Genomic DNA, 16,188 nt, shown 5'->3' with positions numbered 1-16,188 from the left:
GGGTGGCTCAGTCAGTCGAGCATCTGACTTCGGCTCAGATCATGATCTCAAGGCTTGTGAGTTCGAGCCCCACGTTGGGCTCTGTGCTGACAGCTCAGAGCCTGTAGCGTACTTCAGATTCTGTCTCTTTTTGTGCCCCTCCCCTGCTCACGCACTCTCTCTCTCTCTCAAATATAAATAAACATTAAAAATATTAAAAAATAAATAAAAATTTTTTTTAAAAAAGAACTATTTAAGAATAAGCTGCAGACATGATACATCTCAATACTTTCTAGTATAATTAACAAATCAAGAAATTAACATTGATAAAACACTATTATCCACAGCCCTTATTCATGTTTCACCAAATGTCCCACTAATGTCTCTTACAGTGAAAGAAAAGCTTTTTTGTGTGGTCCTATATCTGATACAGGATCACATCTTGCATTTCGTTGTCATGTTTCTCTAGTCCACTTTAATCTGAAATAGCTTCTCAGACTTTTATGACTTTGACAGTTTGAATGGTTCAGGGTAGTTATTTTATGGAAGGTACTTCACTTTGGATTTTTCTGAAGCTTCCTCATGATGAGGAACAGGTTATGCATTTTAGGCAGCAAGAGCAGGTTACGTGGTATCACTGCATTCTCTTTGTAGACATAGATGTTAATCGGTCTTCTAATTGGTGATGTTGACTTTGATCACTTGGTGAAGGCAGTGTCTATCTACCATGCTTTCCCATGGTAAAGTTACTGCCTTTTCCCTTTTATACAATAATTTTTGAAAACAACAAACAGCAACAAAACAGGTAACATTCTGACTAGTACCAATAAAAGATGAACCTGTGTCAAAGATTTTCTTTAACTCATTAATGAAGGAACCAATAACATGTTACAACCAGTTCAGGGGAGAATCCAAAGAACAGACACATTTATATAGGTCAGGATTATTGACATGAATGTGCGACCAGAAGTAAAATAGAGAGCACAAGGGAAGTCATTGGAACCTCTATTGGACATAATTTTATTCATGTCCATAGATAGTAATTATTTTGCGTTGGTATCATTTATCTATAACTTGCCAAAGTATAAAGTAGCTCCCCAGCAGTGAAAGACTAGGGTCAAATACCAGGGTGTTCTAGACCAAGCATAGTTTGGAAACCTGTTATCCCCAGACCAGCTCACCAAATGGTTTCATACAGCCCTAGAGAGAAGAATTTGTTTGTTTGTTTGTCTGTTTGTTTGTTTTTATACTCTACACCGATGTGGGGTTCAAACTCACCACCTTGAGATCAAGAGTTGAATGCTCTACTGACTGAGCCAGCCAGGTTCCCCAAGAAGAATAATTTTTACAGGTGCACGTTTATAATCGATTTGTAATAGGGAACACTGACTCTGAGCCCCAGTTAAGCTAAATGTTATCCTCAATCCAGCCCCCCAACAAAATGCATTCCATTCTTTTCATTAGTAGGAGACTGATACTACAAAAAATTATACTCCGTTTGTTATCTGACCTTTTTTATACACTGTTTGAGACCCACACGATATCTTCACTTTTGCATCTTGACTCACAAAGTCTAATACACCCGGCCAAATAAATATGCCCCTTTTACCTGTATTTCTGCCTTCACTTCCTAAAAAAAAAATAATAGCATCAGAAAGATGGGTCAACTTATTGAGGTATTGTTACCAGTTTTTTAAATCTTTTAAAATGAGAGTAGAGCAAACAAATAGGAAAATGCTTAGGTGTCAGGGGCCCAGGCTGTGTGTGGCTCTGTTTTGATAGCATTGAAGCTTTGCCTCAGTCTGTGGTGCCTTTGTAGCCCCGAAACAGCTGTGCTGCTTCTATCTTGGTCTCTTTGCTGTATGTCAGAGCCAACAGACAATTATTTCCCCTAAGACTCCGGAACCAAGATTTGTGAAATTTGTGTTAATAGGAAATAATTAGCATTAAAAAAAAAATTCATCAAAGGGCACATGTCACAGATGTAAAAGATATTTTACACAGTATTTTTTTCAGTTAAGATTTTTTTTTTTAACAGTTGTTATAAGATGAAGGCTATAGAACAGACTTAAAAAGTATTTTATATTGTCACATTCCCTATTCTTAACTCTGTTGTTTTGGAAAACAGCATGAGATAGGTCGTTATGGCAGTTTTTTGGCTAACGTTTGGGTTTTCTCAATTTATTTCTGCTTTAAGAGAGTCACTAATTATGGTGCCTGCTAAATTAACCCTCGGTAAAGGGGTGACTACTCACATCTATTAAAACTCTCCATTTACTTGTTCATCTGTTTCCCTTGAGATAAAGACATCTTTTATGTACTCAGTCTGAATTGTTCTTAAATTTGGGAAGAAAAGTATAATAATTCTTTATTTTCTTTTAATAAAGGGAATATAGGAAAAGTACATTTTACATATGAAGAGTGAAGTTTAGAGATATATAGGGTTTGTTTTATGATTTGTCCCCATTAAAGATTTCTAATTTTGAGAAGGAAATATAATAAGTACATAGTTAATTATCCTTTTACAAAATAAGGAAAAAGAGACCCCTGGGTGGCTCAGTCAGTTGGGCGTGTGACTTCAGCCCAGGTCATGATCTCGCGGTTCGTGAGATCAAGCCCCGCATCGGGTCACTGCTGTCGGCGTAGAACCCACTTTGGATCCTGTATCTCTCTCTCTCTCTCTCTCTCTCTCTCTCTCTCTGCTCCTCCCCTGGTTGTGCTCTCTCAAAAATAAATAAACATAAAAAAAATAATAATAATAAGGAAATAGATCCAGCTAGGGTGCCACAATAAGAAATCGATTTTGCCCCTGGGTTACCTGTGTGTCATCTGAGCTTAGTCTAAAGCTTGTTGCTATCATTTACATCACTCCTGATACTTTCTTCGAAACCCCATGTTCCTACCAAGCCAAAGTAATTACCACTTCCAGAATTCTATGACAGCTGTCATAGAGAACATGAAAAAAAAAAGTTGAGCAGTCCTGTCAGAGACGAGTTGGAATTTGACAGAGAGAATCCACGACTTACTGATAATCATAGAGGAAGGAGTGAATTTCTTCTACCCCTGTATAGATGGTACTAATTCTCTAACTGGCCAAAGTCTTGAAAAATGTATAAATTAAAAAAAAATTTTTTTGTTTTTAGTTTTAAGTAGACTCCATGCCCAGCGTGGGGTTTGAACTCACAACCCTGATATCAAAAGTCGTATGCTCTACCCACTGAGCCAGACAGATGCCCCCAAAAATGTATAAAGTTTTAACTTCTTACGTTCAACACCTTCACTGAGCTTTGACTCTACACTAGGCCACAAAGGTAAATAAAGCACGGGCTTCCTGTTGAGGGGATTTACACCTTGTGGGGGCAAGAGACAAGGTAGCCAGTAATTCAAGTTCAGTATTTTAGATGTCACTTTACTCTTAGAGAGGCATATAAAAATCAGGCTGATGAGAAGGGCTTTTGTCTTGTGTCGTCTTGTTTGTGAAAGTCTTTTGAGGTGCTGAGCTCTGTTGTGTGGGGCCCAACACCTAGAAAACTGCCTTCCAGCCCCTGCCTCTTTTTTTCAAGGCCAATCTGCCCCTGCTGCAGCGAGAACTGCTGCACTGTGCTCGAGCCGCCAAGCAGACCCCATCCCAATACCTGGCTCAACACGAACACCTTCTGCTCAACACAAGTATCGCGTCACCTGCTGACTCTTCTGAGCTGCTCATGGAAGTGCATGGAAACGGGAAGAGGCCCAGTCCGGAGAGGTGAGCAGAGAAGTGCTTTGTTGTCCTTGCTTTTCTGGAATTACTCTAAGCTTCCTCTTTACTTGTGAAAGAAAGAGAATTTAATTACTGTGGTTATATATAGGTATGGACTCAGAATTTCTAAGGTTGGCTTTGCGCTGTCCCAATATCAGAGACCAGAATGTTTCTCAAATCTATAGGTGTGGCTCCCAGACACAAATATTTTTCAGAAATTCTTCAGATGACTCTGTATACCCCTAGTGAGAGATTCTGCTCTAGGGCATTCTATGGGTGCACTGCTCCAGAACCATCAGAAATAAAATTTGTCCAAAGCATTTTTTCTGATGTGTGAAGTCTAATAATAAGTATAACAATTAGTAATTGTTACTTGGTAATGAGTCACCTTTACTTTGAAGATTGAAATTGTGTTAATTTATTCTGGAAATTTCAGTATGAGTGAAAGTATTAGTCAAGGAAGCAATTTTTTTTTTTTAATGTTTTATTTATTTTTGAGACAGAGAGAGACAGAGCATGAATGGAGGGAGGGTCAGAGAGAGAGAGGGAGACACAGAATCTGAAACAGGCTCCAGGCTCTGAGCTGTCAGCACAGAGCCCGACGCAGGGCTCGAACTCACGGACCGCGAGATCATGACCTGAGCTGAAGTCGGACGCTCAACCGACTCAGCCACCCAGGCGCCCCAGGAAGCAATATTTTAACAGTGTTGAAAAATTTGTTTTCTGCCTGGCCTCTGGAGACATTTCGGTTCATGCCTTACGTCAGACCTTTCCTTATCATCTTCCTGTTTGGGAAAGTACATAGTACAATACATAACACAGAGTAGGTACTCAGGACATGTTTGTATGAACACTTGTGTATGGGCTAAGATATGTACTTCCGGTTCTTCTAAAGGAGGGAAGAGAGCGGTTTTGAAAGAGATACAATTCCTCCCGAGCCTCCTGCCAAGAGAGTGTGCACCATCAGCCCTGCTCCCCGGCACAGTCCTGCCCTCACTGTGCCCCTCATGAATCCTGGGGGCCAGTTCCATCCTACTCCTCCACCTCTTCAGCACTACACGTTAGAAGATATTGCAACTTCACACCTGTATCGTGAGCCCAATAAGATGCTAGAACATCGAGAAGTTCGTGATAGACACCACAATCTTAGTAAGTGACATGAGCAGCATGGTAATGGTTGAAATTCAGATTGAATCTTTGCATTTCTTTCCTACTCAGTTGTAAAGCAAAATAATACAATCATCGCTTTTTTCCACTGATAGATAAAACAATATTATACATAAAAAGGAATGTTACAGTTGTATTGATTTCATTTGAAATTGATCTCCCTTCATACTTTGTTACTGTTATTCTTATATTATAGAAGTGGGACTCGGTAAATTTTAGGAAATACACAGTGAAATATTTAAGGATAAGGAGATACCACTTTTTCTTAAATGGTGCAGAAAACTAGAGAATGATGAAACAAATCAACTAAAATATTAACATTTTGGAAACTGGGTGAAGGATATATGAGAATTCTTTTACTATTCTTGCAGTGTTTCTCTAAGTCTGGATTTATTTCAGAGTAAAGTGTGTTTATTTTTTTTTTTAACTTATCTATTTTGAGAGAGAGAGTGCAAGCGGGGGAGAGACAGAGAGAATCACAAGCAGGCTCCACCCTGTCAGCCCAGAGCCTGACATGGGGCTCCATCCCACAAACCATGAGATCATGACCTGAGCCAAAGTCGGATGCTTAACCTACTGAGCGTAACTTTTTGTTGGTTTTATGTCATTTTGTGGGTTCCACACTCCCTTGTGAATCGTTGCCCTGGTAGAGTGCTCATAGGTGGTATGGATGTGTTCTGTATTTACTTAGTGGAATTCTGTATATTATATTCTTCCTTCTATCTTCACATCTAATCTCTAATTTCTACTAGGTCTAAATGGAGGCTATCAAGATGAGTTGGTAGACCACCGTTTGACAGAAAGGGAATGGGCTGATGAATGGAAACATCTCGATCATGTAAGGATCTTACAGTGTATAATTTTCCTATTACATTTAATTCTTATTACCCATAATAATAATAGAGTATATATGCCTGAAGTGAATTTAACCAGAGCCACAGTGTCTTTGCCATAAAAACTTGATTTATTAGGGCACCTGGTTGACTCAGTCAGTATAATGTTCCACTCTTGATCTCAGGGTCATGAGTTCAAGCCCTTCAAGCCCCATGCTGGACCTAGAGCTTACTCAAAAAACAATAATAAAATAAAATTTAAAACTTGTTTTATCTACTACTCCCCTAGCTAAAGAGCTAAGAGTAACTCTCAAATCTTTTTGGTGGGGTAATCACTTCAGGATATAACCAAGTTAAGTCATACAGTATAAGGGTTAAAAGCAGAAGTTTGGGAGTTCAGGTCTCAGCTTTGCTGCTTCCTACTTTGTATGATGGATGAGTTGTTTTACCATTTCTAGCCTTAATTTCTGTATCTTAAAAAATAAAGAATACTGTTGTTGTTGTTGTTGTTTAATGTTTATTTGTTTTGAGAGAGAGAGAGAGAGAGAGAGAGAGAGAGAGAGAGAGAGAGAGATATTCCCAAGCAGGCTCCACACTGTCAGTGCAGAGCCCGATGCAGGGTTCCATCCCACGATCCATGAGATCATGACCTCAGCTGAAATCGAGAGTCAGACGTTCAACCGAGTCACCCAGGCACCTCAAGAATACTGTATTATTTGAATTCGTAGGGTTGTTCTAGTATGTAAGGTGCTTACATAGGATCTAATATATAGGAAATGCTAAATAAATGGTGCTTCTCTAAAAACAAATGAGAATTCGTGTCCTAAAAGGGAAGAAAAGATGTACCTGCTTGAAATATACATACAATAGTTTTTCCTACTTGAGTGAAATTGTCTCTGAATATTATTTCTCTCATTGCATTCTTAGGCAAATCTCCAGTTTATCAGATAACCTGATGTGTTTAGGCAGAGATATAATGTGGTTTCACCATACATAGTGTTTAAAGGACTATATTATGGTGAGATCCTGGCTGAGATTCAATCTGGAAGAATCCAAAAAGGATTATTTTGTTGTTGTTGTTTTTAATTTTTTTTTTAATGTTTATTTATTTTTGAGACAGAGACAGAGCATGAACAGGGGAGGGTCAGAGAGAGGGAGACCCAGAATCTGAAACAGGCTCCAGGCTCTGAGCTGTCAGTACAGAGCCCGATGCGGGGCTCGAACTCACAGACCACGAGATCATGACCTGAGCCGAAGTCAGACGCTTAACCGACTGAGCCACCCAGGTGCCCCAGAAAGGATTATTTTGAAATCCAAAAAAAATTATTTGCGTCTACTTATTTAAAAAGAAGCTGTTAAGAATGGCTTTCATGTGTTGACTTGATATTGCTGATCTGTAAGATACTTAAACCTTCCTTCTTTACATTTTACCTATCCTTAAATTTCAGTATTGGTTGTTTCAAAGTCCTAATCTTCTCTCTGACTTCCTCTCTGGCTTAGGCTCTGAACTGCATTATGGAAATGGTAGAGAAGACAAGGCGCTCCATGGCAGTCCTGCGGCGCTGTCAGGAATCTGATCGTGAAGAACTCAATTACTGGAAAAGACGATATAACGAAAACACAGAGATGAGGAAGACAGGGAGCGAGTTGGTCTCTAGGCAGCACAGTCCTGGGAGTGCAGATTCTCTCAGCAATGGTAAGGGGAGGGTCTCACCTAAGATGGCAGAAAGACGGTGCTAGATGGTGGAGTTAGAAAGACTCAGGTGATTGTGAAGAGAATGATAAAATATGTCAAGGACTCAGTACCTGGAATGTTCAAGAAATACTGTCTTTCACATGGATAATGGGAATATTTGTCATTTTGTTCTGTTTTTAAATCCCTCTATATGTGCTGGGTGGTGATCAAAGAGTGGTTGTTAAAGTCAGCCTCGTTGAGTGTCCCAGGTACTCACATACATCACATTTACTCCTCAACGGTAGCCCTGAAAATCTAAAAATGTTTACCTCACCTTCCCTCCTCTGTTTCCCACTCCCCATCCAGGAAGACACCATTTATCAACCTCTGTCTGGAGGCCTTTAGAAAAGTTTTACCATACCTTTACTATACCAAGCTGGGTTAGCCCTTCTTGTCTTTTCTCAACCTGAAGCAGCAGAGATAAGAACAACTGTTCTGTCAGTCCAGGTACATTCAGGACACCACAGCCGTTTCCCCAAAAATGTTTCATCACAATCATCTAGTAACTGAAAAAGTGCCCTATCCAAAGACACAGACAAATGAGGGGCTATCTGTGATCAGACTTTCCCCCAACTACCCACTTCAAGCTCCCTCTTCTCATCACGGAGAATGAACCACTTATCATGACAGACCTAGCATGTTCCACAGAAGACAGCTGTTAGTCTAAAAAAGGCTTCAAGGGGCTCCTGGATGGCTCAGTCGGTTTAAGCATCTGACTCTTGGTTTCAGCTCAGGTCATAATCTCAGTTTGCGGGTTCGAGCCCCGCATCTGGCTCTGCACTGACAGTATGGAGCCTGCTTAGGATTCTCTCCCTCTCTCTCTGCACCTCCCCTGCTCACTCCCTCTCTGTCTCTCTCTCAGAATAAATACGTAAACATTTTTTAAATAATAAATACAAAAGACTTGAGCAAAAATGGGGCAAAGACATTGGTAACCAAAGGATCCCACTCCCACCGAGATGACTCTTAGGGCAACCATTGATTAGCAATGTTGTGTGGAATATCACAGCAAGACATCAAAGAATACTTGTAGCTACACTGTGATTACTTTCATAAAGACTTCAGAGCTCAGGACACCTGACTGGCTTAGAAGAGCATGCGACTCTTTTGATCTCAGGTTATGAATTTGAGCCTCGTGTCGGGTATAGAGATTACAATCAATCCATCCATCAATCAGTACATACATACAAACAACTTCAGGGCTCATCCTCAGGTATCCCTCACCATCTGAACCTTCATGAATAGTTCCTGTAACAATTTATAGAAACATCCAAAGTTCACCATCCAAATCACAAACCTTCCACCAGTCAGTCTGCATGTGTTTAGCTAGGAGGCATCCAGTGCAGAGTGAACTGTGGTCCTGAGGCGGCTCTTCTCCAGCCAGATGGCAGGTCTTGCTGGGCCACTTAAACATTGTTTTGCATTACTCTCTACTCATCCTTTTTTTTCTTTCTTTTCCTTAGAGCACACGAGTGTGTGCACGAGTGGGGGAGGGGCAGAGGGGGGGGGGGACAGAGGATCTGAAGTGGGCCGTGCACTGACAACAACAAATGCAATGTAGGGCTCAAACTCAGGAACCATGAGATCATGACCTGAGCTAAAGTTGGATGCTCAACTGACTGAGCCACCCAGACGCCCCTCTACTCATCTTTTTCACGCCTTACTTGAGGGTTTAGCTTGAGTGACTGCATGTTCTCTGGTCCTGATTATTACTAGCACATCCCTCACTCTCAAACATGCAGACAGTTGGGGTGTGAAATTATTTTGTCACTGTAGGTTTAGCTCTCCATGGGTCCCAGTTTCCTTCTCTCTGGTGTTTCAGGCCGTGGTCAGTCTGGCTGACTTAAATAATATCTTTCAGTATGTGAAAGATACTTTATGCAAAGTATACATATTTCATATTTTTATTTCACTGTTTATTTCTCTCATAGCACATTTGTTGCAGCGTAGAGAGAACGCATAATTCATATCCTGAATAATCCTGCTATTCAAAATGTGGACCAAAACCATTCCAAAAATGAATTGTTACTGGACCATGATGACCTCAGGAGCTTGCCACAGCGCATGCTGGGCATGGTTGCTGACTTTAAGAGAAGTCCTCTACGTTACGCAGGGTGCTTAGAGACATGGTGCTTATGCATATCTCTTTATGGACCATAAAGGTTTATAGACTAGCATTTAGAGCAACACTGTTCCACACTGGGCAGTACTCTTGGGCATATTATACAGACATACCTATGACTTTTAAATAATTAGACAATTTGTGGTTTGTGGGTTTGTTTTGAGTTTTTTGTTTGTTTTAATAATTCGTGTTTTAAATGCTTAGGGTGTTGTAGAAATCCCTGATGGATTATTTGCTTAGGATTTAAGTGTTTTGGTGATTTGGAGAGAAATTGATTGGAGACTGGATAGCATTATTACTTTTCCCATTGAAAATAATATAGGTTCCCTCTATCTGAACATTGTTGATTCACAGTATATTCAGAGATAGATTTGGTTCAGACGATAAGGGATGCATTTTGGTATCTTGTTTAAGGATGCATAAATAGTTAGGAAAAGCATAGGGAAAAATCAGAAAATCATTATCACAGAGTTCAAGAGAATGGTTTTCTCTGGGGGTGTGAGGTGGAGGCTGTAGGTGATGGGGAGTATAGAGTGAGCGCTCATCATCTCTACCACTGGCTCTTCTGAGGACAGGATTGTAGGTCTGGTTAGTATCATTTAAAAAGGACTGTGGTTTACCACTACTCACCTCTTAGGGATTTGGGGTTGCTGGAATTGTCTTTCTTGACCTGTAGGTTTATAGTATTCACTTTATCATTTTTCACCAAATCATGCATTAATATTTTTATGAACTTGTTAGTCATCTAATCCAAATCAGATGAGTTCCAGAAATTGTGAACAGAAAGTGAAGATAAAGTAGTTACTGAAATAATTCAAAAAAATTATCTAGAACTGAAAGGCAGTACTCCGGCTTGAACCAGTCTGCCAAGTAAACAACACTGGAAAAAACAAGCATCAGTTATTATCATAGAATGTTCGAAGATGACTCTGAAGTTATTTTAACTTAGACTTCTGTGCTAGACCAAAACAGTTAAATGTGTAACAACCTACAATTTTTCAAAAAATGCACCTCCTATCTACCCTTTATCAGGGTGTCTACCACAGTTGAGCAGGCTATGCCCTAACACAGGGAAGTAAACCAGAAAGTGGAAGACATGGAATTGATTACACTAGATCCGACCTGAGAAGGAGAACAGAAGGCAATCCCTAGGCTAGTGAGCAACAGGGTAGTCCCGAGCAACAGGGTACAGCAAGCCTAGAAAGCAGTTGAGGCTGGAATCAGCCAAAAGTTTGCTGGAGATTTCTTCTAGAAAATGAAATTTATAAAATGTCTACACAATAGAAAGAGAAGGTGAGATTGAATTAGAAAGAATTACATGGGAAACTTAGCATATGACTAAATAAGGCAATTATTACCTTTTTTTTTAAATGTTTATTTATTTTTGAGAGAGAGTTGGAGCATGAGCAGGAGAGGGGCAGAGAGAGACAGGGAGATACAGAATCTGAAGCAGGCTCCGGGCTCCAAGCTCTCAGCACAGAGCCTGATGCAGGGCTCAAACCCACAAACCACGAGATCATGAACTGCGCCGAAGTCAGATGCTCAACTGACTGAGCCACCCAGGCGCCCCTCAATTATTAACTCTTAAAAAAATAAAAACTTGTTCAGGAAGATATAAAGATTCATAGAACCTGAACCACATGAGCCAGCTGTGATTAGTATTTACATTAAGTATTGTAAATGTTGACTACCGGTATAACAGAATTTGAGTAGATCTCTGTTGCAGGGAATAGAAGAGGAAGGAATTGTGATGGAGTGGCGGTGGGGGTTAAAAGAGAGTGAAATGTCTGGTCAATCTGTAATGCCCACAACTGAAAAATCAGGATGTAGCAATACTGGAAGAATCAGCTAAATAAAGACACTTCACCTTTGTACAACAGAAAATCTATCTGACTGACAGAGAGGTAGTGCTCCTGCTGTGGTTTGGAAAACCTTAACCATGAGCACCAGCTTCTAAGTCAGGCACTTTTCTTTAATGGTTAACCCTCAGTGCCCATTAGATCCCACCTGGGGACTTTTGGAAAAAATTCCTGATGCCCTGGCCCCACCTCAAGATTCTGATTTAATTGGACTAAAGTGGGACCAGGGCTCCCAGAATTGGGAACCATTCCTTTATGTATGTTACCATTTAATTCCCAGAACAGTCTTTCAGAGTAAGTATCATTTTTTAGTTGAAACTACATGGCTCATTGTGGAAAATACAGGAATTTATGAAGAATTTATTGGCTCATCATCCCACACTGAAGAATTTTGAAATGTATCTGAGAATCCTGTTACAACTTTGTATTATTTCCTTGAAAACATAAGTTCATATTAAGCATGTTCTCACTTCATTAAAGATTTTATAAACATAATTTTAATGACTATACAGTATTCTAACATGAATATACCTCATAATTTCCTTATGCCGTTTCTGTTGTTAAACATTACATATTGTTTCCTTGTTTTATTTTTGTTTTTCAGTGTGTAATCCAATATTTACAATTTTTCATATGTAAGCGTTTTCAAACATCTTGCATTTCTCTCGTAGGATATATTCTCAGCTATAAAATTAATGGGTTGTGAATATAGGCATCCTTGTATTTGATCTTGGTTTTGTTTTTGTTTTCTCCCCCACCCCATCTTGGTTTGTTTTGATCGATGGGATAGCTAATATTTATGGAATCAAATTCATCATTTCCCTTTATAGTTTGTTACTTGACCTTGATCCCTATCCAAGGTACAACAAATTTCATCTATGTTATATGCACGTTTGTGTGTTTGGAATTAGCTCACTTAAAATTTCCCAAATTGTTTAAGTTTTCCTATCAATTAACTGATGCCTGTCCTTTAAATATTGAAATGACGTAATTATCTGACGCTACATTTTGTTAAATACTTCAGTCTGTTTTCTTCATTAATCTTTCTCTTAAAATTTATTTGAGAGAGAGAGAGCCGTGTGTACAAGAGGGGGAGAGGTGGATAGAGAGAATCCCAAACACGCTCTGCAGTGTAAGCACAGAGCCCGACGAGGGGCTCAAACTCAAATTGTGAGATCATGACCTGAGCCAAAATCAAGAGTCAGACATTTAACCGACTGAGCCACCTCAGCATCCCCTTCATTAATCTTTCTGACTATATCACTTATCAGTTATAGTTTATCTGGGCTCTATACTGTGTTCTAGCCATGCTAAACCTGTCACGTGTATTTTCAAAACTACCTGTTGAGATATAGGAACTATTATATTCTTTTACAGATGACAAAACTGAGGCTTAAATAAATTAAAAAGTTGGCCAAAATGGTCATATTATAGTTAAGTCAGGATTGTAAGTTTGGCATTCCAGAACTGGCACACACTCTTAGCCATTATGTTATGCCACTTCCCAATATAATATCAAACTTTTAATTAGTATGGCATTAGGTTGTGTTTTGATATCTGGTAATGCTGGATCCACTTCATTTTCTTGGATATTTTGTTTATTATCTAAAATGAATTTTTTTTAATGGATTGCATTGTATAAAAGTCAAGCAATACAGGAACATATAAATTGTGAAAATCCTGCCGCCACCCAGTTTTTCTCTCCTGCTCCCATAAGCTCACTTATTAACAAATTAGTTTGTTCATACAGAATTTTCTATGCATATACTTAAAAGAACATTTTTCCCAGTTTTTTATTTTGAAGTTACCCAAACACAAAAATGTTAAAAGTGAGCACTCATATATATGTCCTATACCTAAGCCATTTTCCACATTGGCCATACTTGCTTTACCCCATTATAGATTGGTAGATAGGTACAATCTCCCCCAAATATTCATGACACTAGCCTTAAATGTTTTGTTCTACTTCTTCTAAGAACTAGAGCATTCTGGGGGCACCTGGGTGGCTCATTTGGTTGAGTGTATGACTTCAGCTCAGGTCACGATCTCACAGCTCATGAATTCAAGCCACACGTTGGGCTCTGTGATGACAGCTCGGAGCCTGGAGCCTGCTTCAGATTCTGTGTCTCCCTCCCTCTCTCCCCCTAACCCAGTCACATTCTGTCTCTGTCTCTCTCAAAAATAAATAAACATTAAGAAAAAAAAATTTAGAACTAGAGCATTCTCCTACATGACCACAATACCATTAGTTGCCCATTTCTGACCCAATTTACTTGCATTATCTGTCTGGCCTTCGATTACAATAGCCTTTGAGAGTATAGTGGTTTTTATTTTTTATGTTTGTTTTGTTATTATTTTCTTAATTTTTAATGTTTATTTATTTCTGAGAGAGACAGAGTGTGAGCAGGGGAGGGTCAGAGAGAGAGGGAGACAGAATTCAAAGCAGTCTCCAGGCTCTGAGCTGTCAGCACAGAACCCAATGCAGGGCTCGAACTCACAGACCGCGAGATCATGACCTGAGCTGAAGTCGGACACTTAACGGAGTGAGCCACCCAGGCGCCCCCATATTTATTTTTTTTGAGAGAAAGAGAGAAAAAGAGCATGAGTGGGGGAGGGATAGAGAAAGAATCTCAAGCAGGCTCCATGCTGTCAGCATGGAGCCCAACATGGGGCTCAGACTCACCAACTGTGAGGTCATAACCTGAGCTGAAATCAAGGGTCAGACACTTAAGCGACTGAGGTACCCAGGTGCCTCTGACACTCTAGTTTTTTTAGCGAACCAGCTGAAAATACTGATTTCTGTTCCTTTCTGGGTTAGAGATATAAAAACAGTTACTCTGGCTTCTGGAAATGTCATGAAAATGTCCCTAGTTTCCAGCTATGTCCTGAGTAAGCTGAGAAGTTCCTTTAGGGTCAAGTGCATCTCACCTTTTTCATCTGTTAGAGAAATAAAATGCTGGGACCAGGCAGATATAAAGGATATGACCAAGGCATATTGCTAACTGAAGTGAAGTGGCTTTTCTTTTGGTTGGTCAAGACTTCCCCCATAGCCCCACAAGTGAACAAGTGTTTCTTCTGTTATTTAATACCAACGGCAGCTTGTCTATATACTCAGACCTTTTTTCTCACTGATTTTCCTTATTGAAGATTCTGTTGAAAATGATCCACTGCCTTCTCTAGCTTGTGCCACTTTGATTCTTCTGATCCTAGATTTTTCCCTGTATTTATTTCATGAATCTCATCCTTGAGTTTCTAGGTATGTGACAAATGGCTGCATGAAACAGGCACCTCACCTGTGTTGAAGAGAGCCCTTCCATTTGTATTTTATTGACAGTGCTGGTAGCTCTTCTAGAGACCTCAGTGTCACAAAAAAGTATTAGTCCAATCAATATTTTAAACTTAAGGGATTGCTTCTTGTGGTGATAGAAATGTTCTGAAACTAGATAGTGAGGATGGTTGCACAACATTGTGAACATACTACGGGGCACCCGGGTGGCTCAGTTGGTTAAGCGTTGACTCTTGGTTTCAGCTCAGGTCATGATCTCGTGGTTGGTGGGATTGAGCCCCAAATCGGGCTCTGTGCTGACAGCACTAGAGCCTGCTTGAGATTCTGTCTCTCCCCCTCTCCCAGTGTGCGCTCTTGTGCTCTCTCCCTCTCTCAAAATAAATAAACTTAAAAGATTGTACTGGATGTCTCTGAATTATATTGAAAATGGTAATTTTATTTGTATTTTACGCGATTTAGAAAAAGCCTCCCTATCCCCTCCTATCTCTGTAGGAGATATAGATTTAGGTTCTTTGTGCTGATAGCCCCTGGAATGGGAGAGATCCTTTCCCTACCCCAGGGAGTTTCCTGCCTCACAGCCAGTTCCTAGACATTCCCATGAGGACTAACCGTTTTAGAAAGCTCCTTTGGCAAACATTTCATGCCGGGCTACCCTCCCCTGTCAACTGACTGGTCCCCTGATTCCTCTTTGCATCATGGTTTGGTGCGTATTCAGAGCATAAAATTGTATATTAGCCTCAGTAAAACATACGGAAATGGAGAAGTCTTCTGCGATTGACTGCTTAAAAAAATTTTTTTAACTCAGTGGAACTACTTCTTATAAAACACGATATCTTAAAAATCACAATAAAAAAATATATATACATATATATAAGTCACCCTCCACCCTTACGTCCTTCACAGCAACCCTGTAGGTCGCCTCCTTGGGCTACATTTGAAATGCACTGTTCCAGATCAGAATATTTTCTTTACTACTTGCTTTTTATTTGTTTGTAAGCATTTTAAGAAACTTTGAAGGAAACTGCCTTAAGTCACATGTAAAAATTCAGAGTTGCCAAGAAACAAAAGCCATATTCTCTGACATATCTACAGAGCCGCTGAGAGAGAACTGTGCATGATGGGAAGTTAAACTGGATATGATATGCACACATACATATGCATAAGTATCTGTAGTTATTTTTTAGGGAGTATCATAAAAATACATACATGTTCATAGGGAAAAGATAACATAGATAAGAGAAGGAAGTGAAAATCACTTTTAATCTTACTCCTTTGAATTGGAATACTGTTAACTATTTGAGGCACGCACACACGTGCATGCATGTATGTGTTTTACAACTAAATATTAAGTATACTTTACTATCTGATTTTATCCCTTATCAGAATAATTTTTGCACTAAGTGAACATGTATCTTCGAATCTATGTGGTGAGTGAGAGGCGCTATTTTTCATTAAAAATTTTCATAAA

General features: G+C 39.6%; 1 protein-coding gene across 7 annotated transcripts in view; it reads left to right on the top strand.

The window, feature by feature from the left end:
* The window catches only part of CBFA2T2 (CBFA2/RUNX1 partner transcriptional co-repressor 2), a 140,513-nt gene that overhangs the window by 110,724 nt on the left and 13,601 nt on the right, over window positions 1-16,188 (top strand). For 4 of the 7 annotated variants that reach the window (XR_006200485.1, XM_042931217.1, XM_042931216.1 and 1 more), the window contains 4 exons: window positions 3,522-3,724; window positions 4,614-4,867; window positions 5,638-5,723; window positions 7,219-7,414. Coding sequence is in view for 6 of the 7 variants with exons in the window: in XM_042931217.1 (XP_042787151.1) it covers window positions 3,522-3,724; window positions 4,614-4,867; window positions 5,638-5,723; window positions 7,219-7,414 (739 nt within the window). In the remaining variant the exon portion in view is untranslated. The remainder of the gene's footprint in view (window positions 1-3,521; window positions 3,725-4,613; window positions 4,868-5,637; window positions 5,724-7,218; window positions 7,415-16,188) is intronic. The other 3 variants (XM_042931220.1, XM_042931219.1, XM_042931218.1) reach the window with 2 other exon arrangements.

The sequence above is a fragment of the Panthera leo genome, chromosome A3, assembly GCF_018350215.1.
Source record: "Panthera leo isolate Ple1 chromosome A3, P.leo_Ple1_pat1.1, whole genome shotgun sequence".
Taxonomy (NCBI): Eukaryota; Metazoa; Chordata; class Mammalia; order Carnivora; family Felidae; genus Panthera; species Panthera leo.
Note: the sequence above shows the minus strand (reverse complement) of the source record. Positions and strands in the feature narration are given on the sequence as shown.